At 37.7% G+C, this 11636-nt stretch overlaps 1 protein-coding gene across 1 annotated transcript; it reads right to left on the bottom strand.

Annotated features, from left to right (window-relative positions):
• On the bottom strand, positions 2711–3649 carry LOC110261723 (olfactory receptor 4F3/4F16/4F29-like). The gene has a single exon (XM_021100017.1). It carries the CDS (start codon positions 3647–3649, stop codon positions 2711–2713), a length of 939 nt encoding a protein of 312 aa, XP_020955676.1.

Genomic DNA, 11636 nt, shown 5'->3' with positions numbered 1-11636 from the left:
TGGAAAAATGGGCAAAAGACCTGAATAGACTGTTCTCCAAGGAAGATATGCAGATGGCCAACAAGCACATGAAAAAATGCTCAACATCACTGATTATAAGAGACATGCAAATAAAAACTACCATTTGATACCACCTCACACCAGTCAGAATGGCCATCATTAATAAGTCCACAAATAACAAATCCTGGAGAGAGTGTGGAGAAAAGGGAACCCTCCTGCACTGTTGGTGGGAATGTAAACTGGTACAGCCACAATGGAGAACAGTTTGGAGATACCTTAGAAATCTATACATAGAACTTCCATATGACCCCACAATCCCACCCTTGGGCATCTATCGGGACAAAACTCTACTTAAAAGAGACACATGCACCCACATGTTCATTGCAGCACTATTTACAATAGCCATCGACAGAGGATTGGATTAGGAAGAGGTGGTATATATACACAATGGAATACTACTCAGCCATAAAAAGAATGACATAATGCCATTTGCAGCAACATGGATGGAACTAGAGAATCTCATCCTGAGAGAAATAAGTCGGAAAGACAAAGACAAATACCATATGATATCACTTATAACTGGAATCTAATATCCAGCACAAATGAACATCTCCTCAGAAAAGAAAATCATGGACTTGGAGAATAGACTTGTGGCCACCCAGCGGGGAGAGGGAGGTAGTGGGAGGGATCGGGAGTTTGGGGTTATCAGACACAGCTTGGAATGGATTTACAATGAGATCCTGCTGAGTAGAATTGAGAACTATGTCTAGATACCTATATTGCAACAGAACAAAGGGTGGATGTAAGTGTATCTTGGCCCCATGCTGTACAGTTGAAAATCAAATAAATAAATTAAAAAAAATAAGTTGATTGATCCAAAAAGGCAAAAAAAAAAAAAAAAAGAATACTATTTACTGTTTGTAAGACAGTATGAACAGAAAGTGTGTCTGTTGGGGATTATATTAGTATGCTCATGAGTTTTGCTGATTTACTAAAATGACTTCATATGACAGGAACTTCTCAATCACTCTCCTTCAAGAATTCTGAGTGGGAGAGAAGCTAGTTCTGTTGGTTAAGTAATAATGAATGTGGGTGACAGAGACTATACTAGAAGGAACATGATCAAATATACTAAGGGGAAAAAGAGTACATTATCTTAAGAAAAATGTTATTCCAGAAATTAAAACAGTATCATAAAAGACAAAACTGAATGGACATAGAAAGCTTTAGATTAGATGGTTTTTAGGAAGTAAATTCTATTTTTTTTGGACATAAATGTGTGTATACACACACATATAAATTTCAAATAATCAGTCTGAATTGAAGCAATATTAATATTTGGACAACATTTGGACAGTCAAGGTTTGATGGGCTTATTTAAATAAATTTAGCAATGTTTTAATATCAAAACTTACATTAAAGCAAGACTAGTAATTTCTATTTATCTGTTAGAATGACATAAGTTGATCTTGATATATTTATTTTGCTTTTAATGAGAAGCAGTGCATGTTTAACTATCTTTTAGGTAATTTTCTGAGTAATCAGAGATTCTGTAAGCAAATTCACAAAGTGGGCTGTAAACAGTTCTCAGTAGAAAGAAGGAAAAAAATTCATAAGAATAAATATTGCTATGTTAAACATTGATCCAGTCTTTGATGGGGATGGGGCACTGTATGCACTACAATGTCAATTATATTCTTAACTGTGGATCACTGTCAAAGGTATGAAAGCCACTTCTCTAAGTTATCTTACCCTTGCCTTTTAGTATTTTCTCTTCACTCACACTAGAAAGCTGAACTCCTGAAGAATGATACTTTCTTCAAGATGTGAAAATGTTGAGTAGGCACTTTACAATATTATAAACTATAACAGAACAATTTAACAGGGGCAACAGTGAGGGAAGGTAGAAGCGGACAGAGCACCAAATGCAGGGAAGAGAGAAAAGAAAGTGGAATAATGGGATGGGAAGAAAGAGAAGGAAGACAGCCTGAAAAAGGAGAGGGGAAAGTTTTTCCTAGCCCAGAGACCACTTGCTTAGGAAAAATGAAGATGAAGACATAGGAAGAAAAGAGGAATGGAAATGTGATGGGTTTGAGTAGCATCATGTGTATCACAGAGAAAAATCCTGGTGTTTCCCAGTTCTTTGTATTCCAAGAACAGCTTCCAGGGTTTGACCTGGGGATGTGTGACCTCACACATACATGTTTTCAAAGATTCTGTGTATGTACTCTCAAAGATTCTGCCCTCCTTGCACAGCCCTGGCAGAGACCCAAAGGAGGGATAAAATATGGGCAGAATGCAGCATAACAACAGGAACACTCAGTTCAATCTTCACTGAAACCTCCTGTCAGGTACTGATAGGAATTCCTGTATGTGAGACAGGCTCCCACTAAAGAGAGAGACAGGTTCTCCCTGTTCTGAAGCCTTAAAGAAGTATGCCCTACTATGCATTTCTAACAATCATTTCATAAAATATTCTTCCTTAGGAATGAGGCTCATGATACTATAATCTTTGATTATAAATACATCGTATGTAACTGCTCTTTTTTCAGAAGTGGGTATCTCTCCATCCTAAGTGAAAGGAAAAACAGACTTGATATCAGTGTGAAAAATGAAGTCAAGGTGGGACAAACAAGATCTTCTTTCCAAGTCTGAAAATCAGTAATGAACATCATTAATCAACAAGGTTTCTTCACAACATAGGCATCACTTAAGAGATCTTTCTGTAACTCACTAGCTGTCTGCATACTCTCTTCATTGCCACCTTCATTTCTTGATTCTTGAATGTATAAATGACAGGATTCAAGAAAGGAGTGAGAACTGAATCAAAGATGGCCAGAAACTTATCCAGGGATATGGAGGGGGATGGATATGTATAGAAAAATATGAAAGGACCAAAGGCCAAGACTACCACAGTGATGTGAGCTGACAGTGTGGACAGAGCCTTGGAGGAACCTGCTGAAGAGTGTTTCTGTACAGTGAGAATGATGACAATATAGGAAATGATCACAATGAAGAAGAAGCCAACAGAGATGAATCCACTGTTGGCCATGACCATGGACTCTAGTTGGTAAGTGTCTGTGCAGGCAAGTTTGAGGAGCCGAGGAAGGTCACAGTAAAAGCTGTCCAACACATTAGGCCCACAGAAGGGTAAGTTTACCACAAAAGCCAGTTGAACCGTGGAGTGGATAAGGCCAGTCATCCAGGCAGCCACTAAAAAGGAGATACACATTCTTGGGCTCATGATGGTCAGATAATGGAGAGGTTTACATATGGCAACATATCTGTCAAAGGCCATGGCGAGGAGCACCACTCCCTCCACACCACCAATGACATGGATGAAGAAGGTTTGAGTGATGCAGCCACTGAAGGAGATGACTTTACGTTTCCTGAAAAGGTCATAAACCATCTTGGGAGAAGCAACAGAAGCAGCTCCTAGGTCAATGAAGGAGAGGTTGGCTAACAGAAAGTACATGGGGGAGTGTAAGTGAGGGTCAGAAGTCACAGTGAGCAAAATGAGGGAGTTTCCCATCATGCTTGCCACGTAAAATGTGGAGGTGAACACAAAGAGGATAAGTTGTATTTCCCAGGAGTTGGTGAGTCCCAGGAATACAAACTCTGACACCACAGAATGATTTGCTCCATCCATGGGCTTTCTTACTATTGCTACCTGATGGAAGACAATAGAAAAATATGAATTATGATAATTATTTAAATGAATTTAAAGGAGAGAGATCAAAATTACAAAGGCCTATTTCCACTAGGCTGTTAGAAGTAAAAGTGAACTTATGTTTTTATGGCCTCTAAAAGGTGTTCACACACAAAAATGAGTGGCTTTTATATAGAGTTATTCTTTTTTTTTTTTTGGTCTTTTTGCTATTTCTTTGGGTCGCCCCCGCGGCATATGGAGGTTCCCAGGTTAGGGGTGGAATCAGAGCTGTAGCCACTGGACTACGCCAGAGCCACAGCAACGCAGGATCTGAGCTGCGTGTGCAACCTACACCACAGCTCATGGCAACACCGGATCATTAACCCACTGAGCAAGGGCAGGGACCGAACCCGCAACCTCATGGTTCCTAGTCGGATTCGTAAACCACTGTGCCACGACGGGAACTCCTTCTATAGAGTTATTCTTATCGCTGTTTTGTCTCCGTTTTTATGAACCTCTGCTTCCTCCCAGGGTTGGTGCTCTGTAACTCAGGAGACACAAAACAGTCAGCCAGAGTAATATAAATTCAGCCCCAAACTTTCTGATTTTTGATTCAAATCTAGCATGATTTGACCCTAGTCACATCAAAATAATAATCACTATTGAAAAATCTTGCAAGCCTATAATCTTCATCCAGAGGAGGGCCATTTTCCTCCTTCCCAGTCCCTACCTCTGGGAACCTATTCATCTTCAATAGTATTTAAATGTTGACCACATCCATGAAGTCTTGCTTTATGACCACTAGAATTTATATTGCCAGCATAACCACCAAGTTTTCTCTGCACTGAGTCACCCTCTGCTTCTTCCCAGGGTAGATGCTATGATGATGTTTTTCAAAAGATACAAGACTGGTCAACAGGGGTAACAGAAATCAACCTGAAATTAATATACCCTGTCTCCAATTACACAAACTCTTCATTGCTTCTCTACAATTCCAACGACTTTCAAGACTACAAGCCTTATTCTGGCAAACGGACCCTTCCTACTGACTCCCTATCTCTTAAAAACACTTGTCTTCAGGGTTTATTAATAATTTGACGTCTTGCTTCATACTACCAACATATATTTTTTAGGATTTCTTGTATTTTAGTAAACTGAGTACTGTGTTAACTCACCTGGGATGCTATAAGCTTTTTGAAAGCAGGGATTGTCACCTATTCATATTAGGACTCCCTGAAGCCACGAAAAATGGTCCATACAGAGGTGCAGGTCCATTAACTGTCTGTTACCAGTTTGCATCATGTTAGGTTTTGAATCTGAGAAGAAGCATTTAGAAATTTCTCCAGAGACTTCACATCACAGCAAAACCCAAGCATATGATTTCATGTTTTCTAAAGCCTCAGTCCATGAAAGAGTTGAGAAAAACAACCCTGGTCCTTCATCAAAGATAATTTGAGGATCACTGCCCTAAAGTACTTAGCACATGGTCTGTGAAGCTGAAAACTATGAAGGGTGTCATGCATACTGAGAAGCATCTTGTTCAGGCCTCTGTGTAAGAACATATCACATTATCTGATAATTTTAGTTTTAGTTAGAGAAGCAACATGGCCCAGTGGAAAGAATATGGCCTTTGGATTCTGTAAAACAAAATTTAAACTCTAATTGAGCCACTGACAAGATGATTTGGAGCAAGTTACTTAAATTCTGGAACCCCAGTTCATCTATGAAATTGCAACTCGTAATACTAACTTTTCAGAGAAATTTGAGGTATAAAATAATTATACAAAAATTGATATTTTATAATCTTTTATTCAGTGTTAATCTATTATGTGTAAATATTCAGTAAATGATAATGTTGCTTCTCTTCTTTCACAAGTCTATAATAGTGCACAATACATGTCATAAATGAGTAAATAAGAAAAGAAAATGTTATTGGCCAGTAGATAATATCAAAATTCCATATATAAAAGATTTTTCAACAGCATATTGTGATTAACTCTCCATATTATAACAACAGATTATAATATTCATATTCTCTTAGTGATCAAAATAAAAACCACCCTGTGTAGATTAAATATATTTGCTTTCTAAAAACCACTGCATTTCTTTGTGATACTCACTACAAATGTAAGTCATTGATATTTTTGTTTGTTCTCCTTAAACTCCCATAAAGTTTGTTCTCCATCTCCCATAAAGTTAAGGACTGTACTTGTGTAGGTATCCGAGTATCCTAAAACTTAGAATCTTAAGAGGTATTAATGGAGTTATGTATATACTTCAGAAATTACTGCTGAAAGGTAAAAAAGGATGCATTTGGATGAAAAAACCCATATAATTAGGAATATATAATTACATACTTGAGGATTGTTGGTAGGGAAACTGCTCCTACCTCTAAGCAACCAAGAGTAATAGAAAATAAGGAAATATAAAAGTGCAGATGACTTAGAGGAAAAGAAATAAATGAAAAAGGATGAAGAAATTAAGACATATGTATAGGATGACAAAGAAATGAAGTATAGGTCTTACTTTAAGTAAAAGGTAATTTATGAGATGTGATTGGCAGTACTTTCTGGACCAAGTCCAGAGATTCTATAATTGTAGGATTTTGTATTAAAAAATGTGGTATTATATCTCTTGGTGTCTTTCTTGTGCTAAAACTCTTCGGAGAGTTTCTTAATAAGCCCTTATCAGCCATGTGCATATAGCTGTGAATTTACTTGCCTTTTGGCCTCCAATCTCCATCAACTAGGCAAGAACTGAGAGTTTTAGGAAAAGTGAATTTAAAGAAGAAGGAGATATAAATATGGACCTTAGATGTACCTATCCAAATGTCAGGGAATGTAGAAACTTGAAAAGTTTGTGTCATCGCAGTTTTGTTTGTTTGTTTGTTTGTTTCCTTTTTGCCACCCTGTGGCACGTGGAGTTCCTGAGCCAGAGATCAGACCCTATGCTGCAGCTGTGGCAATGCTGGATCCTTTTAACCCCCTCTGGCAGTCCGGGGATCGAAGCTGCATCCTTGGGTCATCACAGTTTTAAAGTCACTTGAGACAGAGTTAGGATCCATATCTCAGTTCAGATCAAAATTATAGAGAGGTTTCTAAATGGAGACACAGTGATATGATGTTTATTCACTGAAAAGTCATCAAGTATTCATAGGCTAAAACTCCTGAATTAGGGTATTTTAAACTCATCTACTCATTATACTTTGAAATACCTTTTCTCAAATGTATTAATTATACCCACATTTTAAAAACTAATTTGATAATCCATGATGTGCAAGACAAGGCCTTCCTCTTGGCCTTCTGTTGTGATTAGTTCCTTTCATGGTCTATGGAGAATTGATTAATACTCCATGGAGACATTTAGTCCTTTACAGACGGAGGGAATATTGGTAACTGAAGTTCCAAATAATAGTCATCAAACTGAAAAGGATCTACATAAAGCTGTTAGATTTGAACAAGGTGTTAACCTAAATCATCATTTATATAAATTTCTCTCTCTATTTAAAAACACTGTGAGTTTAACAACCCCCTCAGCTCAAACTTTCTGCATCTTATCTTCTCAAATGTCACAAAAGCTTCTTTCCATCCAAGTAAAACTCTGCTTCCTCTGATTAAAGACCACCTCTACTTTAACTTTTTATATCTATGGAAAATATAAATAATTCTGTGCCCTTTTGAAATAACCTTTTATGTGCATAAATGAAACACATGTCACTCCTTTGCTTTCAGTTTGCAAGACTCAGCAAACTCAATACCTTTTTAAGTTCCACTTAGGGACTCAGGTTCTCTTTCTCGCTCATTCCATTCTCTCCCCCTCCTCCACCAACTCTCATTTGTCAACTTTCTCTAAATCTTTCTTCATTCTACTTACAGCTTAGAGATAAAATTAATACATAACAACACTCCATTTCCAACCATGTAAGAGACCAGGAAAACAAATTCAATAGTTTCACGTATTAAAAAAAATTTCGACATCATATTTTAAAGTGACATGATGTTGGAAATTATTCGGCTTTGGATTTTTTGGTCTCTATGTCTCTTACTTCCAGTGAGATGTTTATGAAATCCTTTTCCATCTTGTAATCTTGAGTTCCTAATAAATGTGCTTCCCTTTCTTAAAGAAGATAATCATGTAATACACATCTTGTTGGCAAAGCTAATGGTGAAACAACATGATTACCTTTTTAAAATATTTTCATACTTCAGTAATTTTTCTTGCCTGTTTATCAAGTGGCAGAGGGTTAGAAACATCCATTTAATCAACATTAGAAAGAGACTGATTAATTGCCACCTATGATGACCCAAAATACTATAACGCCATTTGACTTTTGCTTATATCTTTCCTATTACCCTATGACAATGTGATGCTAACTAAAAGTCAAAGTCAGTTAACCCTTTGCTATGTGTGTATATACTTTCATACAATTATTCTTCTGTACTATTCAATTCCTTATCCTGGAGTCTATCTACGTTGCGTTAGGATAACACTCATACACTTGAGGATATTACTCATAGTCACAGCAACTACAACAACAAATACTATGTCTGAAAGTAAAGCCACTCTGTGCATTGTTAAATTTATTTTGATCCTCCCATCTTACCTGTATAAAGAGAACATCATCATTAGGGAAGCTGAGATTTTCCTATGTTCTCCGAAAGAAAATGCCATGTAAATCCTGCCATAAGAAGAAATGAAGCTAATTACAGCTCGAGAAAACAGTGATCAAATGATAATGCAAAACATTTTAGTTTAGAGCTCATGGATCAGGGGACTTTGCCCCTAGGGAACTAATTGGTTTGACCAGAGCAACCAAAGGACCTAAAAACTCATAATAAGACACTAGAGAGAAAGAGGGAAACAAAAGTGGAATATTTCTTAAATACCTCTGTGCTATTTTGTTGGAAATTTTTATAAATATAGATGATTACCATCTTTTATTCTAGGATAGTTTATTTACAATGTTTCTTCAATTTCTGTTGTTTGGCAACGTGACCTAATCACTCACAGTTCCCTGTGCTGTACAGTAAGGTCCCACTGGTTATTACCAATTAGAAATAACCTCTGAAAATAGGTAAATATTAACTCAAAAATTAACTATAATCATCTTAACATCTCCAAAAAAGACAATGTGCTTAATTTTTAGTATAGTTCAAATACTAGAATACTGTACCGAAGATCTCAATTTTATAGAATCACATATTAAGTAATTGTGGATTATGTACAAAGACAAAGCTATGCATAACTTAATTCCAGTGAATAAATCTTAAAAGTGAATGAAAGAACTAAAACGTATACCAATTGATGATCAATTTGACATTATGATATATGTATATAGTAAATTTTTTTTCATTAATCAAATGAATTTATCACATCTGTAGTTGTATAATGATCATAACAATCTGTTTTCACAGGATTTCCATCCCACAGCCCAGGCACATCCCCCCAACCCCCAAACTGTCTCCTCCGGAGACCATAAGTTTTTCAATGTCTGTGAGTCAGCATCTGTTCTGCAAAGAAGTTCAGTCTGTCCTTTTATCAGATTCCACATGTCAGTGAAAGCATTGGATGTTGGTGTCTCATTGTATGGCTGACTTCACTTAGCATGATAGTTTCTAGGTCCATCCATGTTGCAAAAAAATGCTGGTATTTCGTTCTTTTTAATGGCTGAGTAATATTCCTTTGTGTATATGTACAACATCTTCTTCATCCACTCCTCTGTTGATGGACATTTAGGTTGTTTCCATATCTTGGCTATTGCAAATAGTGCTGCAATGAACATTGGAGTACATGTGTCTTTGTGAGTCATGGTTTTCTCTGGGTAGATGCCCAGGAGTGGGATTGCTGGATCAAATGGTAGTTCTATGTTTAGTTTTCTGAGGAACCTCCATACTGTTTTCCACAGTGGTTGCACCAATTTACAATCCCACCAACAGTGTACTAGGGTTCCTTTTTCTCCACACCCTCTCCAGCACTTCTTGTTTGTAGACTTTTTGATGATGGCCATTCTGGCTGGTGTAAGGTGGTACCTCATCATGGTTTTGATTTGCATCTCTCTAACAATGAGTGACATTGAACATCTTTTCATGTGTTTCTTGGACATCTGTATGTCTTCTTTGGAGAATTGTCTGTTTAGATCTTCTGCCCATTTTTTGATGGGGTTGTTTGTTTTTTTGGTATTGAGTGGTAGGAGGTGTTTATAAATTTTGGAGATGAATACCTTGTCAGTGGATTCACTTGCAAAGCTTTTCTCCCATTCTGTGTGTTGTCTTTTTGTGTTGTTTAGGGTTTCCTTTGCTGTGCAGAAACTTTGAAGTTTGATTAGATCCCATTTGTTCATTTTTGTTTTTATTGTCAATACTGTGATAGATGGATCTGAGAAGATGTTGCTGTTATTTATGTCAGAGAGTGTTTGGCCTATGTTTTCCTCTAGGAGTTTGATAGTGTCTGGTCTTCTATCTAGGTCTTTAATCCATTTGGAGTTTATTTTTGTGTATGGTGTTAGGGAGTGTTCTAATTTCATTCTTTTCCATGTGGCTGTTCAGATTTCCCAGCACCACTTATTGAACAAGCTGTCCTTTCTCCTTTGTATATTATTGCCTCCTTTGTCATAGATTAGTTGGTTGTAGGTGCTGTGGGTTTAATTCTAATCCCTATGGTGGGTGGGGCTTAGTCTCTGGATGGGATTAGAGGCAGCTGTGTGCCTGAGGGGTCTTTAGGTAGCCTGTTTACTGAGGGGTGGGGCTGTGATCCCACCTGGGTTGTTGTTTGCCCTGGGGCTTCTCAGCAGCTGACGGGTAGGGCCAGATTTTCCCTAAATGGCCACCTCCAGAGAAAGGCACTGCTGCTGAATATTCCGAAAGCTTCACTTTTAATGTCCTTCCCTCACAACAAGCCACGTTCACCCCTGTTTTCCCAGGATGTCCTCCAAGAACTGCAGTCAGGTTTGATCCAGATTCCCTTGGAGACTTTGCTTTGCCTGGGACCCAGTGCACGTGAAAGTCTGTGTGCACCTTTTAAGAATGGGGTCTTCATTTCCCCTAGTCCCGTGGAGCTCTTGCACACAAGCCCCACTGGCCTTCAATGCCAGATGCTCCGGGTCTCTTTCTCCCTGTGCCAGATCCCCACACGTGAGAGTTTGATGTGTGGCTCAGAACTCTCACTCCTGTAGGTGAGTCTCTGTGAACCAGTTAGTTTCCAGTCTGTGGAGCTTCCCACCCAGGAGGTATGGGGTTGTTTATATCATGAAATCGCCCCTCCTACCTCTTGATGTGGCCTCCTCTTTTTCTTCTGGAGTAGGGTATCTTTTTTAAGGTTTCTGGTCCATTTTGGTGAGGAGTGCTCAGTCTTTAGTTGTGAATTTTGTTGTTTTTAGGAGAGAAGTTGAGCTCCAGTCCTTCTATTCTGCCATTTTAATCCCCCATATATTAAAATTTTTGAAGGCATTGAAAACAAGTTCAAGTATAAAGTCAAGGAAAATCATACACATTGTTCAAAAACTCTGGACAGCAACACAGCATGTGCATTTTGTTGTGTGGTAAGTATCTATCTCTATGTATATGTAGGTATCTGAACAGACAATAAATTTTTTTGAAAAGTACTTCAGGATCATTAATATTTTACCTTCAATTTTTTATACTCCTCTCAGTCAGGATCCTGCCAGAACAAGGAAATGGCACAGTCAGATTAGAACTGACCACAGAAACATAAAGGATAAGCGACTACTATGAGCAAATACATACCAATAAAATGGACAACCTAGAAGGAATGAACAACTTCTTAGAAAAATATAATCTCCTAAGACTGAACTAGGAAGAGAGGGAAAGAAAATATGAACAGATCAATTACTAGTCTGAAGTACTGAAACTGAGTTAGTAATTTAAAAACTCCCAAGAAACAAAAGCCCAGGGCCAGATGGCTTCACAGGTGAATTCTACCATTTAGAGAAGAGTTAATGCCTATCTTTTTGAAATTATTCCAAAAGATC

This window comes from Sus scrofa, chromosome 7 (genome assembly GCF_000003025.6).
Source record: "Sus scrofa isolate TJ Tabasco breed Duroc chromosome 7, Sscrofa11.1, whole genome shotgun sequence".
Taxonomy (NCBI): domain Eukaryota; kingdom Metazoa; phylum Chordata; class Mammalia; order Artiodactyla; family Suidae; genus Sus; species Sus scrofa.
The sequence above is the reverse complement of the archived record's forward strand: the minus strand, read 5'-3'. Positions and strand labels throughout refer to the sequence as shown.